Below are 18877 nucleotides of genomic sequence, written 5' to 3'. Positions count from 1 at the left end.
CTGGATGGAGCCGAGGGGGTGCGGGGAGCCCCCGGCTGCCGCCCTCTGACGGCGGCGGCGGCGCTGGAAGATCCCGGCCGGGAGCGCGGGGGGGGAGCGGGGGCGGGATGCGGCTGCTCGGGGCCGCGCCGGCTCCTCGCCCAGCTCCGCACCGCCGCCGCCGCCGCCGGGGATGAGGTACGGCCGCACCTGCCCCCCCGGCGCCCCCCGGCTACCCCCGGCATCCCCCGGCACCCCCCGAGCACCCCCCGCCGCCCCCCGGGGGTCCCGCCGGCTCCGGCCGCTGCAGCCGCCGGGGATGGGGGGCGGCGGGGGCGGATCGGGGTGCGGTGCCGGGTGGCGGGGGGGGCTGGATGCGTCCGGGGGGGCCCCGCTTTGCTCCCCCCACCCCATCCCCGCGGCGGAGGGTCCCCCCCGGCCCTGGCTGCGCGGAATCTGCCGTCATGCGGCGGGCGCGGCTCCATCCCGGGGGATCTGGGGGGAGAATCGGGGGATCTGGGGGTGATCGGGGGGTCCGGGGAGGGGGGGGGGGTCGGGCAGCATTTAGCCCCCGCGTCCCGCATCCCCGGCTGCGGGGACAAAGGCCGGACAATGCCGGGGCTCCACAGGGACCCCCCCGGGCGGGGGGGGCAACACTGACCGTCCCCATCCCCATCCCACCCCCATCCCATCCTGCGGGCAGGGCGATGGGGGGCAGCGGGACCCGCGGCTGGGGGGTCCCCACTGGGGTGGCAGCAGCATCCCCCCTCCCCCCCCGCAATGCGGGCCCGGGTCTCTGCGGAGCCCCTCCCGATGCTCCTCGCCCAAACCGCTCCCCCCCGCCGAGACTGAGGCTGAGCCCCGGAGCTGAAGCCCCAAACCTGCACCCCAAGTCCGCATCCCAAGCCCACTCCCCACCCCTCCCCCCACCTGCCCTTCAAAAATCTCAGCCTCTAAACCAGCACCTCCACCCCACCCAGGGGTGGGGATCCCCCGGGCCCCAGTGCCGTGTCCCGGGCAGGGGTGTCCCCAGCCACCACCGGGTGTGGGGTGGGAGGTGGGTGCTGCCCCGGGCACGGGCTGGCCACGTTCCTGCCCTCCGGCCCCAGTGCCCATTCCCATGGCCGCCTTCCCCACGGGCTGGGGTGTGGGGCTGGCCCTGGGGGTCCCTGCATGAGGGTGTCTCTGCTGGGGGCTCAGGAGACCCCAGCCCTTGCCCCACCGGCTCCGCATTTGTCCAAAGGCCGTCATATGTGTGTGCACGCAACATACGTGTGTGGGTGCAGCCGCTGTGGAGGGGCGTGGGAGGGACGTGGGTGCTGCAGGGGCTCGGATGCTGCCCTTGGGTGTGGAGCAGGTCCCATGTGCTGGTGTCCCTGCGTGTGCCCCCACATATGTCCCTGTGTGTGCCAACACATATGCCCGTGCATGGGGGGGCTGTGTGTGCAGGGCTGGCCTGGTGCTCCCTGGGGTGGGTTTGCTGTGGTTGGGGGTCCCCAGGGCTGCCGTGTGCGGCCGGGTCGATCATCGGGGGCTGGCGACAACATGCTGTTTGTTTAATGTCCCCGGGGACTCGGGGAGCCGCAGCTGGTCGGGGGGCTCAGATGTGGCTTTTGTCAGAGGCGGCTGCGCTCGGCTGATGCTGCAGTGCTGGGCCTGACCGTGGTCCTCGTCCCCATCCCCAGTGCTGCCACGGAGGGAGCTGGGGGCTGTGGGGTGCATGGGGTGCAGGGGTCCCCCTGCCCTGTCCTGCGCTGCCCAGGCCAAGGCAGCCCCGGCCGAGGTGACACGGTGCGTTGTGGCAGGGTGCGGTGTGGTGCGGTGCGGTGCGCAAGGCTGATGCGGTGGGTCGGCGGGCGCGGGGCAGGGCAGCAGGCAGCGCAGTGAGGGCTGGGTGCTGGGGGCAGCATGCTGCGAGGGGCAGCACAGATGCTGCTTCTCCACCCGCTGAGCTGCTGCAGCATTTGCCCCACCAGGACGTTGCCAGATGGATTCAGGCCACCAGTGGCCGCAGCCAGCTTCAGGGTGCCCTGAGTGTGTGTGTGTGGGCAGCTGTTGGGTGTCGGAGGAGCCGGGTGCCCACAGCCCTGAGCCATCGCATCCCCCCAGGGTGGGCCCACGGCAGCCCACGGGCCCTGCCTGGGACCCAGCCCCGCACCCCAGAGCCACCGGCAGCCCGCGGAGGCACACCGGGTTCCGTGGGACAGTGACCGTCACGGTGCTGGAGCATGGGCTGCAGGAGCATGGCTGCAGCCCTGGCCCCCCCTTGTTCCTGCAGCCCCGACCCCCCCTTTCCCTGTTGTGTCTAGACGCTTCGCAAATGCAGGTGCCGCCACGCCAGCCCCTCCCCGAAGGCTGCAGATCCCCAGCGCTGCTGCGGCTGCTGTGCTTGCCTGTCCCTGCCCGGCACCGGGGGTCCAGAGCTCAGACTGCCCCCCATAAACCCCCGGCCCCCCCCAGGCTCCCCCTGCCAGGGCAGGAGCTGGGGCAAGGCTGGTAGGGAGCTGGTGGTTTGGGGTGCCCCAACCCTGTGGCTGCACTGAGAGTCCCCCCTGGAGCTGGAGGGGGTCCCACAGGCCGTCCATCACCCCACTGAGGGGCTGCAGCAGCCCCCAGGCTCTTCCAGCCACTGCCTGCCCCAGCAGCATGCCCCCCGCCCCCGAACCAAAGCTGTCGGCGCAGAGCTGTGGGGATGGGGTTCCCAGGGCGGAGGCGGGGGGAACAGCTTTGTGTCTCAGTTTCCCCACTGTGCAATGGGGCTGGTGCCATGTCCCGCCTGGGGCGTCCAGCAGCCACATGTCCCAGCCTGTCCCGACCTGCTGCAGCATGACACAGCACTGTGGGGAGGGCGGCCGGAGCACCCCGGCATGGCGCAGGGCGGGGGCACCCTGTGGGCAAGCAGCACCCACCCCCAGCTGAGCCAGGGAGGGCGAGAGTCCTGACTCCGAGCAGTTTGGTCGGCACGGAGAGGTTTGGGGTACCAGGGAAGGGGTGGGGTGGGGATGTATTTCCCTGGGGGGGGGCCAGAAGCCTCCAGCTTTCACCCTCACCCCACTGTGTCCCGCAGTGCTGACCCCCACCCCACCCCCGTCTGGTGGGTGCTCGGGAAGGGCCGGGGACCCGCCTGCGCTGCCCCATCCGCTGTCGCCGTAGCAACGGGAGGCCGTGCTGAGCCCGCATCCTTCATCCCTCATCCTGCATCCCTCACCCTGCAGCCCTCAGCCATCCCCCCTCCCGCATCCCTCATTGTCCACCCTGCTCTGCAGCCTGTGTCCTGATCCTGCATCCCTCATCCCCACCCCCCCGTCCTTCCGCTGCCCCCCACTCCTTGCTCCCCCACCCTCACCCCCCGCACAGCCCTCCCGGGGGTTATTTCTCTCCTGGGGGTCTATTTGCCGCCTGGGCAGTGGTCACGGGGGGGGGGGGCGGTTTGCCCCGTGGGTGTCTTTGTCTTCTCCGTGCATGGCTGGCCCTGGCGGGGGAAGAGCTGGGTGGTGGGGAGGGGGAGACACACCCCCGGGTGGGGGCCCCCCAGCCAGTGTGGGGTGCAAGGACAAGGGAGCAGTTTGGGCTGGGGGCCGGGATGGCTCCAGGGCTGGGAAGGATGTTGGTGGGGCCTTGGGGAGGGTGCTGGGTCCAACCGCTGCCTGGTGGGGCCTCTGTGCTGGGGGTGGGTGCTGAAGCTCCCCCAAAGGTCTCACGGAGGCAGAGGGATCCCTGGGTGTTCGGGAGCCGCCACGGGGCAGGTTTGGGTGGGCAGGGACACTGGCAGCGCCGGGGGATCGATCTCTGCCACCGCCACGGGCAGCCGCTGTCCCTGACCCCGCTGCAGCAGGGGACGGGCCCCATCCTGCCTAGCGCTGCGGGGGACGCAGGGAGGGATGAGCAGGGGGGTGCAGTGGGGTGGGGGGAGAAGGAGACTCCCCCCCCCACCGTGCACACCCATTGCACGCACACGCACACTCGTGCACACACGTGGCGCTGACGAAGGCAGCGTGGGGTCATTGCGCTCTTGGCTGCCAGCCTGACCCACTGGGGTGGTGACGAGGGGGTCCCCGTCCCTGTCCGCCCCCCCCCATGACCGTGTGTGCTGGTGCCGTGTGTGCCCCCCCCGGCAGGTGCGAGGGGCGGCTGCTGCAGCAAGGAGGAGGTTTGGGGGGGCTGGGGCTGGCTGGGGGGGGACAGGGGGTTTGGGGGTGTTGGAGGGGGCAAAGCGGGGCTGGGGGGCGCTGCCGGGTGGGGGCCGGCTGGCCCTGCTGCGGGAGGGAGCGAAGCGGCAGCTAGTTCAGAGAAGGAGAAGACAAAAGCTAGACAAAGGGGGAAGGGAGCGGAGGGCTGAGCTGCTGCGGAGGATGGAAATCAGGCAGGGGCTGGTGGGGGGCTGGCAGGGAGCTGGAGGGGCCGGGGCTACCTGCCTGTGGGGGGCCAGGGCCAAACACCCACCCTGTGCTGGGGACCCCCCTTCTGAGAGGCTTTCGGGGGGCCACCAGCTCTTGCTGGGGCACTCTGCCCCCTCCATGGTGGGGGGTGCGGGTGGTGGGGGTCCCCCGGGCTGTGCTGTGTTCCTGGGCAGGTGATGGGGTGCTGAGGGGCAGTGAGGGTGCTGTGGGGCAGGTTGCAGGGAGCACCCTGGGGTGCTGCCCACTCCCCACCCTCCGCAGGTGCTGGAGGAGGTGAAGATGTCCGGCTCCATCGCCTCGTACGACCAGCTGGTGCGGCAGGTGGAGGCGCTGAAGAAGGAGAACAGCCACCTCCGGCGGGAGCTGGAGGACAACTCCAACCACCTCTCCAAGCTGGAGAATGAGACCTCGGACATGAAAGTGAGGACAAGCCCAGGGAGGGGGGCACACGGACCCGGTGCTGGGGCTGCAGGGAAGGGCACACAGAGGCTCCCCACTGCGTCCCCCGGCAACGCTGACCGCTCCATCCCTGTTTTAGGAGGTCCTGAAGCACCTCCAGGGCAAGCTGGAGCAGGAGGCGCGGGTCATGGTGTCCTCAGGGCAGACGGAGGTCCTGGACCAGCTGAAAGGTGGGTGCCCAGGCAGGGTGGGGAGGAGAGTCCCTCTAAGCCCACCCTTATGCTGCTGCCCCCGTCCCCCAGCCCTGCAGATGGACATCACCAGCCTCTACAACCTCAAGTTCCCGCCGGAGGTGGCTGGAGGCGGCCGCAGCGCCGAGGACAGCCCACCGCCACCCGCGCCCCACCGGGATGGCGCCGGGGACCTGGGCAGAGCCACCCTCCGGCTGCTGGAAGAGCTCGACCGGGAGAGGTGATGGCTGGGGGGGATGAGCGGGACTAAGGGGGGAGGAATGGGGCAAGGGGGGGGCTGGGGGGCCCTCGCTGACGCTCCCCCCCCTCCCCAGGTGCTTCTTGCTGGGCGAGATCGAGAAGGAGGAGAAGGAGAAGGTGTGGTACTACACCCAGCTGCAGAGCCTGGCCACGCGCCTGGACGAGCTGCCCCACGTGGAGACAGTGAGTGGGGGCTTCCCAGCACCCCCCCAAGCCCTGGGGCACAGGCAGGACCCCATCCCCCTCATGCTGTCCCCCTCCTCTGCCCACACCCCCCCCCAGTTCTCCATGCAGATGGATCTCATCCGGCAGCAGCTGGAGTTCGAGGCCCAGCACATCCGCTCGCTGATGGAGGAGCGCTTCGGGACGGCGGACGAGATGGTGCAGCGGGCGCAGGTCAGGGCGGGCGGGAGCCGTCCCTTCCCCTCCTCGCTGCCCCCACCCTGTGCCTGGGGGGGCTCCAGCTGCCTTCCCACTCCATCCTGCCATCCTGCACCCTCGCACCCAGCCCGGTGCACCCTCGCACCAGTTCTTTGCACCCAACTCTCTGCACTCTCGCATCACCTCTGCGCACCCTCACCCCTGGCTCTGGGGGTGCTGGGGGGGTCTCAGAAGCAGGGGGGGGGTCCCAGCCCTTGCTGACACCCGCTCTGCCCCCACAGATCCGTGCATCCCGGCTGGAGCAGATCGACAAAGAGCTCATGGAGGCACAGGACAAGGTGCAGCAGCCAGAGCCGCAGGTAGTGGGGATGGGGCTGAGCCCAGCGGGGGCAAGGGGCCATCGCTGGGGTCTGTCCCTTGTCCCCATGGGGCAGAAGAGCCTGGGGAGGGTGGAGGAGGGGGCCAGGCACAGCCCCCCCGCCACTGTCCCCGTCCTGTCCCCATCGCCTGCCAGCGCAGCACAGCCAGGGCTTTGTGTGGCTCGGGCACCGTGAAAATGGGCAGTTGCCATGGAGACGAGAAGTAGGCCATGGCGCGCAGCGGGTGGGCACGGTGGCTCCGGCAGCATCTGCCGGCTGCCGGAGCCGCCAGGGTGGGCATCTGCCATCGCCATGGCCCCGCCATTGTCTCTGGCCCCTCCATCACGCCCAGCTGCTCAATCGCCCCCAGCCCCTCCATCACCCACGGCCCCTCCATCGCCCCCAGCCCCTCCATCGCCCCCAGCCCCTCCATCACCCCCAGCCCATCCATCGCCCCCAGCCCCTCCATCACCCCAGTCCCTCCATCACCCCCAGCCCCTCCATCACCCCCAGCCTCTCCATCGCCCCCAGCCCCTCCATCGCCCCCAGCCCCTCCATCACCCCCAGCCCGTCCATCGCCCCCAGCCCCTCCATCACCCCAGCCCCTCCATCACCCCCAGCCCCTCCATCACCCCCAGCCCCTCCATCGCCCCCAGCCCCTCCATCACCCCAGCCCCTCCATCACCCCCAGCCCTTTCATCACCCATGGCCCCCATGGCCCCTCCATCAACCCCAGCCCCTCCATCACCCCCAGCCCCTCCATCGCCCCCAGTCCCTCCATCGCCCCCAGCTCCTCCATCACCCCCAGCCCCACCATCGCCCCCAGCCCGTCCATCACCCCCAGCCCCTCCATCGCCCCCAGCCCCTCCATCACCCCCAGCCCCTCCATCGCCCCCAGTCCCTCCATCGCCCCCAGCCCCTCCATCACCCCCAGCCCCTCCATCGCTCCCAGCCCGTCCATCACCCCCAGCCCATCCATCACCCCCAGTCCCTCCATCGCCCCCAGCCCCTCCATCACCCCCAGCCCGTCCATCACCCCCAGTCCCTCCATCGCCCCCAGTCCCCCATCACCCCCAGTCCCTCCATCACCCCCAGTCCCTCCATCGCCCCCAGCCCGTCCATCACCCCCAGCCCCTCCATCGCCCCCAGCCCCTCCATCACCCCCAGTCCCTCCATCACCCCCAGTCCCTCCATCACCCCCAGCCCCTCCATCACCCCCAGTCCCTCCATCGCCCCCAGTCCCTCCATCACCCCCAGTCCCTCCATCACCCCCAGCCCTTCCATCACCCCCAGCCCCTCCATCGCCCCCAGCCCCTCCATCACCCCCAGTCCCTCCATCGCCCCCAGCCCCTCCATCACCCCCAGCCCGTCCATCACCCCCAGTCCCTCCATCACCCACGGCCCCTCCATCACCCCCAGCCCGTCCATCACCCCCAGTCCCTCCATCACCCACGGCCCCTCCATCGCACCCAGTCCCTCCATCACCCACGGCCCCTCCATCGCACCCAGCCCCTCCATCACCCCCAGCCCCTCCGTTGCCCCAGCCAGCCCAGTGTCCCACACAGCCCCTCCTTCGCCAGCCCACACAAGCAGCGTCGCAGGCTCAGCCCCGGCACACTCCACGCCGCCCACCCCACTCGCCTCACCCACGCTCTTCCTTCCCTGAGCCTGCTGCCGTGGCAGCCTCCCCCCACCCCAATCATCCCCAGCTCCAGCTTAAAATATAACCCTGGCACTGACGAAAGCAACAATTGCAATGACTGGGAAACGCTGCCGAATTTAATGGCACCAGTGGGTTCCTGAAAAGCGGGGAGGGGATGGGCGGGGGGGTGAGGGTGTCACGTTGCAACCTGTCCCCATCTGCCCCCCCCTCCTCTGCAGCTCTGCGGGAAGGTGCCAGGCATGGAGGGGGATGGCAGCCTGGATCCCCCGACCCACCCCGAGGAGGGGGGCAGCAGTCTGGGCAGCAGCAAGGTGAGGGGCAGCCGCGCCAGAGTCGGCCGGGGTGGGGAGCACGGCGAGGGCGGGGGGGTGGCCGTGTTTAACCCCAAGTCCCCCTCCCGCAGGTGGAGGTGGTCTTCTGGCTCCTGTCCATGCTGGCCACGCGGGACAAGGATGACATGTCCCGCACGCTGCTGGCCATGTCCAGCTCGCAGGAGAGCTGCCTGGCCATGCGCAAGTCGGGCTGCCTGCCCCTGCTCATCCAGATCCTGCACGACTCGGACGGCGAGCCGGGGCCCCCCGAGAGCCCCGCCGGCGCCAAGGACGCCCGCATGCGTGCCAACGCCGCCCTCCACAACATCGTGTTCTCCCAGCCCGATGAGGGCCAGGCCAAGAAGGAGATGCGGGTGCTGCACGTGCTGGAGCAGATCCGCTCCTACTCGGAGACTTGCTGGGACTGGCTGCAGATGCAGAGCAGGGACGGGGGCCGAGGCCCCGAGGACAGCGCGGGTACGGGGGCAAGTGGGGTGCGGGATGCACGTGGCTGTGAGCACCCGTGTGTGCCAGCGGCAGCAGGTGATGGGGGGGAGCCGTCAGTGCCAGACCCCGGGGCTGACCCCCCCCGTCTCTCTGCAGCGCCGGTGCCCATCGAGCCCCAGATCTGCCAGGCCACCTGCGCCATCATGAAGCTCTCCTTCGACGAGGAGTACCGGCGGGCCATGAACGAGCTGGGTGAGCACGGGGTGGGCGTGGGGAGGGGACTCCATCACTTTTGCATCACAGCCATCCCTGCCCACCCTCCTCCCTGGTACCACAGCAGTGCTGGGGGGGTGTGTGGGGGGAAAACCTCTTGCCCAAGTCACCCCCTGCCCCGTCCCACAGGTGGGCTGCAGGCGGTGGCCGAGCTGCTGCAGGTGGACTACGAGATGCACAAGATGACAAGTGACCCCCTGAACCTGGCGCTGCGGCGCTACGCGGGGATGGCCCTCACCAACCTCACCTTTGGCGACGTGGTCAACAAGGTCGGGGGGAGTCTTGCGGGGGGAGCTGCAGGGTGGGGAGTGGGGCCGGGGGGCTGCAGCATTGCCCTCACCACCCTCATCCTCCTCGCAGGCAACGCTGTGCTCCCGCCGGGGCTGCATGGAGGCCATCGTGGCTCAGCTGGGCTCCGACAGCGAGGAGCTTCACCAGGTGGGTGCTGGTGGCGAGGGGGGCTCCCCCGGGGAGGGGGACGGGCAGGAGGATGGTCCCCGCACCCAGCCGCCCCGCTCTGCTCTCCCAGGTGGTCTCCAGCATCCTGAGGAACCTCTCCTGGCGAGCTGACATCAACAGCAAGAAGGTGCTGCGGGAGGTGGGCAGCGTCACCGGGCTGACGCGGTGTGCGCTGCACGCCGGCAAGGTGAGCACCGGCGCGGGCGGGAGCGGGCACCGGGGCGGTCGGACGGCGGCTGACGGAGGGGGGGGTGTGTCCCCCGGGACAGGAGTCCACACTGAAGAGCGTCCTGAGCGCGCTGTGGAACCTGTCGGCGCACAGCACGGAGAACAAAGCCGCCATCTGCGGGGTGGAGGGAGCCCTGGGCTTCCTGGTGAGCACCCTCACCTACAAGTGCCAGAGCAACTCGCTGGCCATCATCGAGAGCGGTGGCGGCATCCTCCGGAACGTCTCCAGCCTCATCGCCACGCGGGAGGACTACAGGTGAGGGTCTCCGCAGAGTGGGGGCAGTGCTGGGGAGGGGGCTCAGGGACTGTGCTGACAGCCGGGGGTCTCCCCTGTCCCACAGGCAGGTGCTCCGGGACCACAACTGCCTGCAGACGCTGCTGCAGCACCTGCGCTCGCACAGCCTCACCATTGTCAGCAACGCCTGCGGCACCCTCTGGAACCTGTCCGCCCGCAGCCCCCGCGACCAGGAGCTGCTCTGGGACCTGGGGGCGGTCAGCATGCTGCGCAACCTCATCCACTCCAAGCACAAGATGATCGCCATGGGCAGCGCGGCCGCTCTCCGCAACCTCCTCACCAACCGGCCCCCCAAGTACAAGGACGCCGCCGTCGTCTCGCCGGGCTCCTGCATGCCCTCGCTCTACATGCGCAAGCAGAAGGCGCTGGAGGCTGAGCTGGATGCCAAGCACTTGGCTGAGACCTTCGACACCATGGAGAAGCAGAGCCTGAAGAGCCAGAGCGCCAAGAAGCCGACACGGCACATGGAGAGCCTGGTGAAGGACTATGCCTCCGACTCCGGCTGCTTTGATGATGACGAGGTGCCCAATGTCTCCACCGGCGTGGAAACGGCCAGCGCCTCCGTCCTCTCCATGTTCCTCAACTCCTCCTTCCTCCAGGGGCAGGCGCTGCCCCGGGCGCTGGCACAGAGGCGATGCCCAGAGCCGGAGAAGGATGGCAGTGGCAAACCAGCTGAGCCCAAGAAGCCACCGCTGCTGGAGGACGACGTCTCGCTGGCTGCCGAGAAGTTGGCCAACAAGATCTCCAGCACGGTGGCCAAGATTGACAAGCTGGTGGAGGACATCTCCACCATGCACACGTCCTCGGATGACAGCTTCAGCCTCAGCTCGGAGGACCACTGCCTGGACTGGCAGTACGGCCCCGAGGAGGTGCACGAGGCACGTGCCCAGTCCTGCTCGCCGTGCCGCCTCTCGGACGCCGGCGGCTTCGCCAAGCGGGAGAGCCTGAGCCGGGCGCACACGCTGCTGCGGCTCAAGACCGCCTACACCAGCCTGTCCAACGACAGCCTCAACAGCGGCAGCACCAGCGACGGCTACTGCACCAAGGAGCACATGAAGCCCTGCACCAGGGCCACCTTCCTTGACTACCGGGATGAGCTGCAGCGGTACCAGAAGCGGCCGAGCCGGCTTGACCTCAAGAGCATCCTGGGCAGCAAGCCGGAGCGGGCTGAACCCCCCACGCTCAAGGGTAGAGACACGTCTGAGCCGGAGAAGCCGGAGCAGCGAGACCTGCCGGAACGGGCCAAGAAGACGGTGACTTTCCCCAGCCCCAAGGCACTGGACAAGGAGCCCGAGTGGAAGAAGGAGGCAGGCAGCAAGCTCTCCCCCGACCCCCAGGTCCGCACCATCAAACTCTCTCCATCCTACCAGCACGTCCCTCTGCTTGAGAGCCTGGCCAAGAGCGGCGTGGCCACCGGTGCTGGCCACCACCCCTCCCTCCTGGGCAGAAAGCAAGCCTGGCTCCCCCCTGCGCTGCTGCAGACGGCCGAGTCCTTGAGCAAGATCCCAGAGAAGCTGCCTGCCCAGCCACCAGCCACGACAGAGCAAGAATCAGTGCAGAAATACTCAGTGGAGGACACCCCAATCTGCTTCTCCCGGTGCAGCTCCCTCTCCTCCCTCTCCTCAGCTGACAACGTGCTGGATGGGCAGAGCCACAGCGAGAACGACCTGGACAGTGATTCCTCCCTGGAGATCCTGGAAATGGAGGAAGGGGATGGGGAAGGTGAGGAGGGGAGGCACGAGAAGGAGAAGGTGGCGGATCTGGGTCCAGCCACGCCGGTGAGGATTTCCCAGCCCATCACCATCCCCCTCCCAAAGCGCGACAAGGTCTTCCTGCGGGAGTCATCACCATCACGTCAGGATGACCTCACGCCCTCAAGCTCCTCGGAGAACTACATCCAGGAGACGCCGCTGGTGATGAGCCGCTGCAGCTCTGTCAGCTCCCTGGGCAGCTTCGAGAGCCCCTCCATCGCCAGCTCCATCCAGAGCGACCCTTGCAGCGAGATGATCAGTGGCACCATCAGCCCCAGCGAGCTGCCGGACAGCCCTGGGCAGACCATGCCGCCCAGCCGCAGCAAGACGCCCCTCTTCGAGCTGGGCTGCCAACCTGAGAAGGAGACCAGCCAGTTCAACATCCAGTGGGAGAACAACGTCAAGAAGTTCATGGAGATCACTGACTTCAAGGAACGCTTCCAGCTGCCCCAGGACCTGGACTCCATGGTCTACTTCACGGTGGAGAAACCCAACGAGAACTTCTCCTGCGCCTCCAGCCTGAGCGCCCTGCCCCTCCATGAGCACTATGTGCAGAAGGACGTGGAGCTCAAGCTGATGCCCACATTCCCGGAGAAGAACAGCCTGAATTTTGCGGCTCACGAGAAACGGGAGGAGCGGCGGGAGGAGCGGTACCTGGAGGGCCGCCGGCGGGCCGACCGCCCCGAGCCCCCCGACGACGATGACATCGAGATCCTGAAGGAGTGCATCAGCTCTGCCATGCCCTCCCGCTTCCGCAAGGTGAAGACGTCCCTGCTCTCCGGCCAGGTCCTGCACCCCCAGACGAAGAAGCCTGTGCACGTCCCTGTCTACATGCTGGTGCCAGCCCACGCACACACCGGCGTCCCCAAGCACCTGCGTGCCACCGCCCGCGACCTCTTCAAGGATGACGACTCCTTCACCGACTCGGCCGATGGGACCCCTGTCAACTTCTCCAGCGCCGCCTCACTGAGCGATGAGACCCTGCGCTATCCGGCTGCTGAGGAGGCTCCGCATCCCCGCGGCCCGGGGACGGGGCGCCCGGCAGCGGTCCTGCCCGAGGGACAGCACGAGGCGGGCAGCGCCGGCACCCTCCAGGCCAGGAGAGCCGCCTCCAGCAGCTCGGCGCCTGCCCGGCTGAGCTCAGCCTGCAAAGGGAAAGTGGGGTCGAGCCGCGGCCAAGGCGGGGAGGGGAAGCGGGTCCAGCCCCCCCCGAAGAGCGGACGCAGCCTGGAGCTGGAGGTGGGGAGGGCCAGTGGTTCCCCCGGGAAGAAGGATGCTCCCCAGGAGGATGGGGTAGCCTTCCAGTCGCTGTGCCACACCACGCCGACGGAGGAAGCCGTCTACTGCTTCTACGAGCAGGACTCGGACGAGCTGCCCGAGGTGGGCAGGGAGGTGTCTGGCAGCAGAGCTCAGCCCAGCCGGGCACCCAAGAAGGAGCGCTTGGGTGGCTCCGTTCCCCGGAGGGAGCCTGAGCCCAGTCCCCGGCCGGCGAAGGCGAAACCACGGAACAACCTCATTGCTGATGAGACGCCGCCGTGCTACTCCCTCAGCTCCTCCATGAGCTCCCTGAGCGATGCCAACCTCTCTGACGGTGAGGAGCGGGGCCAGCCCTGCGGCAAAGCCCCCCGGCCGCAGACAGCCACAGCGATGGGGCAGGCACAGGAGGGCTCCCCCAGCTCCCCCAGCCTCAACTCGGAGGATGACCTGCTGCAGAAGTGCATTGGCTCAGCCATGCCCAAGCGCCGGCGGCCCTCGGCTCGCCGGAGGATGGTGGAGCGCAAGCAGAAGCCGCTGGGTGCTGGCGGGAGGGATCGGAAGGCGGAGGCGAGGCATCATCCCGCCGAGGATGGCGGCTCTGACCGGGGATCAGACCTGGACAGCGTGGAGTGGCAAGCCATCCAGGAAGGTGCCAACTCCATTGTCACCTGGCTGCACCAGGCTGCTGCCTCCCTCTCGCGGGAGCCTTCCTCCGAGTCTGACTCCATCCTCTCCTTCATGTCGGGGCTCTCGGTTGGGTCCACCCTGCAGCTCTCCCTGGGCAGGCAGGAGAAGAAGCGGACGGGCAGCGTGGCTGGCCGGGATGTGGCGAGGAGGGAGCACAGCAAGAGCCGCCCAGAGAGGAAGGACGCACCGGGCACCCGTCCCACCAGCCGCCGAAGCGCCAGGACAGAGCAGAGCCCAGCGCCCACCAAGCCGGTGCCCAACCTGCCCGTGGTCTTCCGTGGCAGGACCGTCATCTACATGCCCAGCCTGGCCAAGGACGCCCCCAGCCCGCGGGCCACCCCGAAGAAAAGCTCCGTGGCGAAGCCCGAGGTGCCGCCGGCCAAGAACCTCTCCCTGAGCCAGCAGCGCTCACGGAGCCTGCACCGGCTGGGCAAGCCCCCCGAAACTGGGGACCTGGCGCTGCCCAAGAGGAGCACGACACCACCTGCCCGCATTGGCAAGGGACCCCCCTCCTCAGGCTCCTCCCGCACCTCCACCCCCTCCCAGCACGCACCCAAGAAGCTACCGTCGCCCTCCCAGCTCGCCAAGCAGGGTCCCCCGGCTGCGGGCAAGGCAGGCGGCTCACCCTCCCCGCCGGGACCCCCAGCCAGAGCGCCAGCCCCCAAGTCCCCGGCCCCCAAGCAGTCCAAGACGCAGAAGTCGCCCGTCCGCATCCCTTTCATGCAGAAGCCCAGCAGGAAGGTGCTGCCGGGGCGGGGGACGATGCCGGTGCTGGAGGAGCAGGCGGATGCTGGCAAGGCGCAGGGCGGCAGGCCGGGGGGCAGCCGGCTCAACCTGGTGCGGATGTCATCGGCCCGTTCCAGCGGGAGCGACTCGGACCGTTCCGGCTTCCTTCGCCAGCTCACCTTCATCAAGGAATCCTCCAGCCTGCTGCTGCGGCACCGCGCCGAGCTCTCCCCGGCGCAGCCGACGGCCTCACTGCCTCGCCGTGCCTCCCCGCAGCGCAGCCGCACCGCCCTCCCGGCCGTCTTCCTCTGCTCCTCCCGCTGTGAGGAGCTCAAGGCGGCCAAGCCAGCCGCCCCCAGCCCACGGCCCCTCATCCCCAGGGCCCAGCCTGGCAGCAAAGCCCCCGCCGGTGCCAAGCCGCCACGGAGGACCAGCTCTGAGAGCCCGTCCCGGCTGCCGGTGAAGACCAGCATCCCCACGCCCGAGCCCTTCAAGAGGTATTCATCCTCGCCCAACATCAGCGTGGCACGGAGGACGGGCAGCCCTTCCTCCGTCCTCTCCGCCCGCTCCGAGGCTTCGGCACGGCGGCGGCAGACCGAGGCAGCACCCGGTGGGCAGCAGGCGAAGCCACCGGTGGTGATGATGAAGGGCACATGGCGGAGGATTCGGGACGAAGACATCCCCCACATCCTCAAGAGCACGCTGCCCTCCTCCGCCCTGCCACTGGCGGACGCTGGTGAGGAGGAGCGCCCCGGCACGCCCGGCCCCAGGAAGACCAGCGACGCCGTGGTGCAGACCGAGGACTTCTCCACCACCAAGACCAACTCCAGCACCTCTCCCACGCTGGAGACCCGCGAGGGGCCCCCGCACACCCGCGCCGCCTGCGATGGCGAAGCCCTGGCCCCCGCCAAGGCCACCCTGCCCATCTCCTTCGGCCACGAGGCGCCGGCCGGGACCTTCCCTGCCAGCCGGCACGGCTCCCCGAGCAGAGCCGCCCGCGTCACCCCCTTCAACTACGTCCCCAGCCCCATGGTGGTGACGGCGGTGGCCGACAAGGCGGTGGAGAAAATCCAGGCTTGAGCATCTGCCGCGGGTGAAGCCCCGGCGAGGGTCCCGTGACACCCCCTGCCCCATAGGAGCTGGCCAGGACTGTGCTGGGGGGGCATGGCGACGCAGGACAGCTGGGGACCAGCGAGTCACCCCAACCCGCTGCCTGTCCTGGCTGGGGTCTTGCTGTACCGGAGCACCGCAGTTCCCAGTGCCAAGGACTGGGCAGAGCTGGGGGGGACCCACTGGGCGCTGGGGCTGATGCCCCAAACCGAGATGCATCTCGGTGGCCACCTCCTGCTGAGGGACACCCCAGGACAAGGTGAGCAGAGGCCGTGTCCTCACGTCCCCCGTGCCGCTCCCCCGCCTCGGGCAGAGGCTGAACCAGGGCCTGATCCTGCACGCAGGGCAGATGGCACACCACACCCCCACGCCAGGTCTCCGCTGCATGCTACAGCTCGTCTCAGCACCGAGAGCCGGCCCTGCCAGCAATCACAGCTCATTTATTAACGAGGGGAGAGAACGCACGGGTGGATCAAGGCAGGGAGAAGCTTTGTGGGAGGAGAGTGCGTGGCCATGGGGAGAGGGGGCTGGGACCCCCACTTCGTGCTGCTGGAGGCTCCTAACGAAGCTGCCCGGCTGATTGCTAACGGGTACCCTGCAGCCGTGGCACCTCCGCTGGTTCAAGGCGGCGTCGGGTGGAAAAGGCACGGGAGGAGCTGGGCAGGGGCTCGCTGGTGGGTGGCTGTGGTCCTGACGGGCTCGTCACAGGGGGCTGCTCGCAGGGTCATGTCACGGGGCTGGGGAGCTGCTCTGGGAGGGGATGGGGTGCTGAGCTGGCACCAGGGTGCCCAACCCCTGGGGAAGGGTCTGGGGCCCCTCACCCTGCTCTGCAGCCCCCCAGCCCCCCGCCCTGGCGTGGCAGAGCCCTGCGCCGGCTCACAGCCAGGATCCCAGCACATCCCCGCATGCTGTGGACACGAATCCATCCAGGACTGGATTACGCCCATGAGCATGGGGGCTTCCAGCCCCAAAACACGGGGGACGCCCCCACTTCTGCTGCCAGTCAGCCCCATGTGCTGAGGTGGGGGTGTGCAGGAAGATCCTCGGCCCTGGGGAGCAGGATGGGCTGCAGAGGGACCCCCCGATCCGGGTGCTCCCCAACCCCCTGGGTGCCTCCTGATCCTCCCACCCTACCACTCACTGCCCGCTTTGGATGGGGTGGCCTATGAGCCCCCCACATGCCAGCGTCATTGGGGTGCTGCAGGGACAGACACGGGGCTATGGGGACATGTGCAGGGGATGCAGGGACACCCACGGGGCCGTGGGGACGTAGTGAGGGGCTCTGGGGAGTTGCACCGGGGCCGTGGGGCCACAGGGGTATGCACTGAGGCCAGGGGACATGCATGGGGTCCCCAGGGACGTGCACCGGGGTCACGGGGATGCGCATGCCCCGGTGCCCGCTGGACACCTCTGCTCCGGCGGCGGCTGGGAGGCTGCAGCGAGCACAGCGGGACCCGGGGCTGGAGCTGAAGAAAAGGGGGCAAAGTCCCCAAGGGCAGCAGGCATCCCCACTGCCGAGTGCCATAACCGAGAGGAGGATGTGCCGGGAGGGCCAGCATCGCCCCACACGCTCGGCTGCGGCCCCGGGTTCAAGCCCCACCGCCCAGCCCCACTCTCGCCCACCTCTGCTCCATGCGCGCCCATCGGCTTCAGCCCTCCTCTACGGACAATCCCGCCGGGTTTCGCGGTGCCCTGCTTCCCCCATCGCTGTATGTATGTACTAAGGATGTTATTTTACCGGGACTCTGGACAGTATTAAGAATTAAAAGCCAACCTGTGTAAATAGGAAGGGGTGGTCTGTCTGTCCCACGTGCCTGGGCTGGGGGGAGCTGCAGCCCAACAACATCGTTTTCCAGATCCATTTCTTGTGCTTCACGGCCGAGGTGGCGACTGGTGGCTTCAAAGGGTCCGTGAAGGTCGGGCTGGAGAAGGACAGCACGCCAGCCACCTCTGCCCGCTTCCCGCACACCAAGGGGCCCCCGGAGTCACCCTGAGTGGAGGTAACAGTGGGGAGCGGACCCCGACTGGGGGCCAAGGACCCCATCATGGCCAGGGGGGCATCTTGCCTCTCTGCTTGGGGTGAGCATCTTCCCAGAGTGCCCCCACCACGGGAACGGCGGCTCAGTGTGGGGACAGAGCTTTGCAGCCGCTTGGTCCCCTTGCAAAGCCCTTTGCCCCCGCCCCAGCTCCTCACCTTAGCGGGTCCCGAGTCCCTGTGGCGTCCCCGGAAGCAGATCATGGTGGGGCTGATCTCGCCGTTCCAGAAGCGGCTGTTGTTGCACATCCATCTGTTCAGCACCGTGACCTCCAGCTCCTGCAGCGTGGTTGAGACGCTCCCGTTGCGCTTGCTGATGCCCCAGCCCGCCAGGCTGCACGCCGCCCCGTCCGCCGGCTCCCGCCGCAGCAGCCCGATGAGCTTCCGTGTCTTGCTCAGCTTCACCGTCCCCTTCAGCTGTGGGGAGGGTGGTGTGGGCAGTGTCAGACCCCCACCACAGCCGAGGGCTGGCAGGAAGCACCCCGCCGCTGCAGGCAGGCAGCCGACGGGGAGCCCCGAGCAGGTGCAGCGCCCGTGGGAGCAGGGAGATGTCACCGAGCTGTGAAAACGCTCCGAGGTGAGAAGAGGAAGTGTCACCCAGCCCCTCAGCCCAGCTGCACCGGTGCAGCGTGAACCCACTTGGCCCCCTCCCTGGCAGCGCTTCCTGGCATCACCAACGGTCACACTCCTCCAGCCCGCGGCAAACCCTTCCCCACGGCCGGCGCAAGCCCCACCTGGAGCAGGAGAAGGTCATTTTCCATGGTCTTCTTGTTATAGCCGGGGTGGGGACAGACTGACCGGATCGGGAAGGTCTGCGTGTCTGCCCTGCGATCCTTCAGGCTGTGCAGCCCCACCACCACTGTCCTGCCGGCAGTCGTCCTGCCCCGCAGCAGGAACCGGTGTCGGCAGCAGCCTGATGCCAGCCACGTGGAGCCCCGCCAAGACCAGCGTCCCTGCGCCGGGCAGGACGCGGCCACTCCGGACTCACCTCTCACAGAGGCAGTGGGCGGCCGTCAGCACCCACTGCTTGCGCAGCAGCGCTCCCCCGCACACGTGAGCCCCCCAGCGCTGGATGGACACCATGTAGGGTCTGGAGTGGGGTTTGGCCTCGCGTCCCCCGATGACCAATGACTGGCGCGAGCCCTGGGCTGCTGGGGAGAGCCTGGCCCAGTCCCGCTGCCGCCGGTTGGCTGCCCCTCCAAGGGGGAAAGGCTGGGGCTCCCCAGCACCCCCTGTCCCCTGCATTGCATCCAGCAAACCCATCCCTGCAAGCTGGCCCCCCACCAGCAATGCCAAGACCCCGCTGGCCGCCCCCAACCCACCGCCCTGGCGCTCACCCAGCCCGGCCGAAGGGAGGGTCAGCAGCAGCAGCAGCAGACGCCCCAGGGCGCCCCTCGCCACCATCCTTCACCTGCTGTGGGGTGGCAGCGCCCGCCTGCTCCTCGTCCCTCCACGGAGGCAATGCGATGCTGCCGCGGCTCCACGTCGAGCCAGCGCAGGGGCAGAGGAGGTCCCGGGTCACGTGTGGAAGCGGTGCGGGGCGGCAGCGGGGCAGGGACGCCCCGCTAAGGGGGGCAGGAAGGGGAAGAGGCAACCACGGGACAGAGAAAAACGCCTGTGAGGGGT

At 69.0% G+C, this 18877-nt stretch overlaps 2 protein-coding genes across 2 annotated transcripts; one reads left to right on the top strand and one right to left on the bottom strand.

The window, feature by feature from the left end:
* The first annotated feature begins 111 nt into the window (after positions 1 to 111).
* On the top strand, positions 112 to 17007 carry APC2 (APC regulator of Wnt signaling pathway 2). The gene is made up of 15 exons (XM_075076931.1): positions 112 to 177; positions 4641 to 4799; positions 4918 to 5008; positions 5081 to 5249; positions 5344 to 5452; positions 5552 to 5665; positions 5932 to 6009; positions 7891 to 7983; positions 8076 to 8460; positions 8587 to 8682; positions 8833 to 8972; positions 9064 to 9141; positions 9233 to 9349; positions 9432 to 9646; positions 9732 to 17007. Exons 2-15 carry the CDS (start codon positions 4659 to 4661, stop codon positions 15184 to 15186), a joined length of 7281 nt encoding a protein of 2426 aa, XP_074933032.1. The 5' UTR covers positions 112 to 177; positions 4641 to 4658; the 3' UTR covers positions 15187 to 17007.
* On the bottom strand, positions 15638 to 18748 carry LOC142049325 (granzyme M-like). The gene is made up of 6 exons (XM_075076932.1): positions 18589 to 18748; positions 18240 to 18402; positions 17986 to 18130; positions 17411 to 17668; positions 16991 to 17206; positions 15638 to 15966 (listed from the first exon to the last, which is right to left on the bottom strand). Exons 1-6 carry the CDS (start codon positions 18653 to 18655, stop codon positions 15946 to 15948), a joined length of 870 nt encoding a protein of 289 aa, XP_074933033.1. The 5' UTR covers positions 18656 to 18748; the 3' UTR covers positions 15638 to 15945.
* Positions 18749 to 18877: the final 129 nt, after the last annotated feature.

The sequence above is a fragment of the Phalacrocorax aristotelis genome, chromosome W (genome assembly GCF_949628215.1).
Source record: "Phalacrocorax aristotelis chromosome W, bGulAri2.1, whole genome shotgun sequence".
Lineage (NCBI taxonomy): Eukaryota > Metazoa > Chordata > Aves > Suliformes > Phalacrocoracidae > Phalacrocorax > Phalacrocorax aristotelis.
Note: the sequence above shows the minus strand (reverse complement) of the source record. Positions and strands in the feature narration are given on the sequence as shown.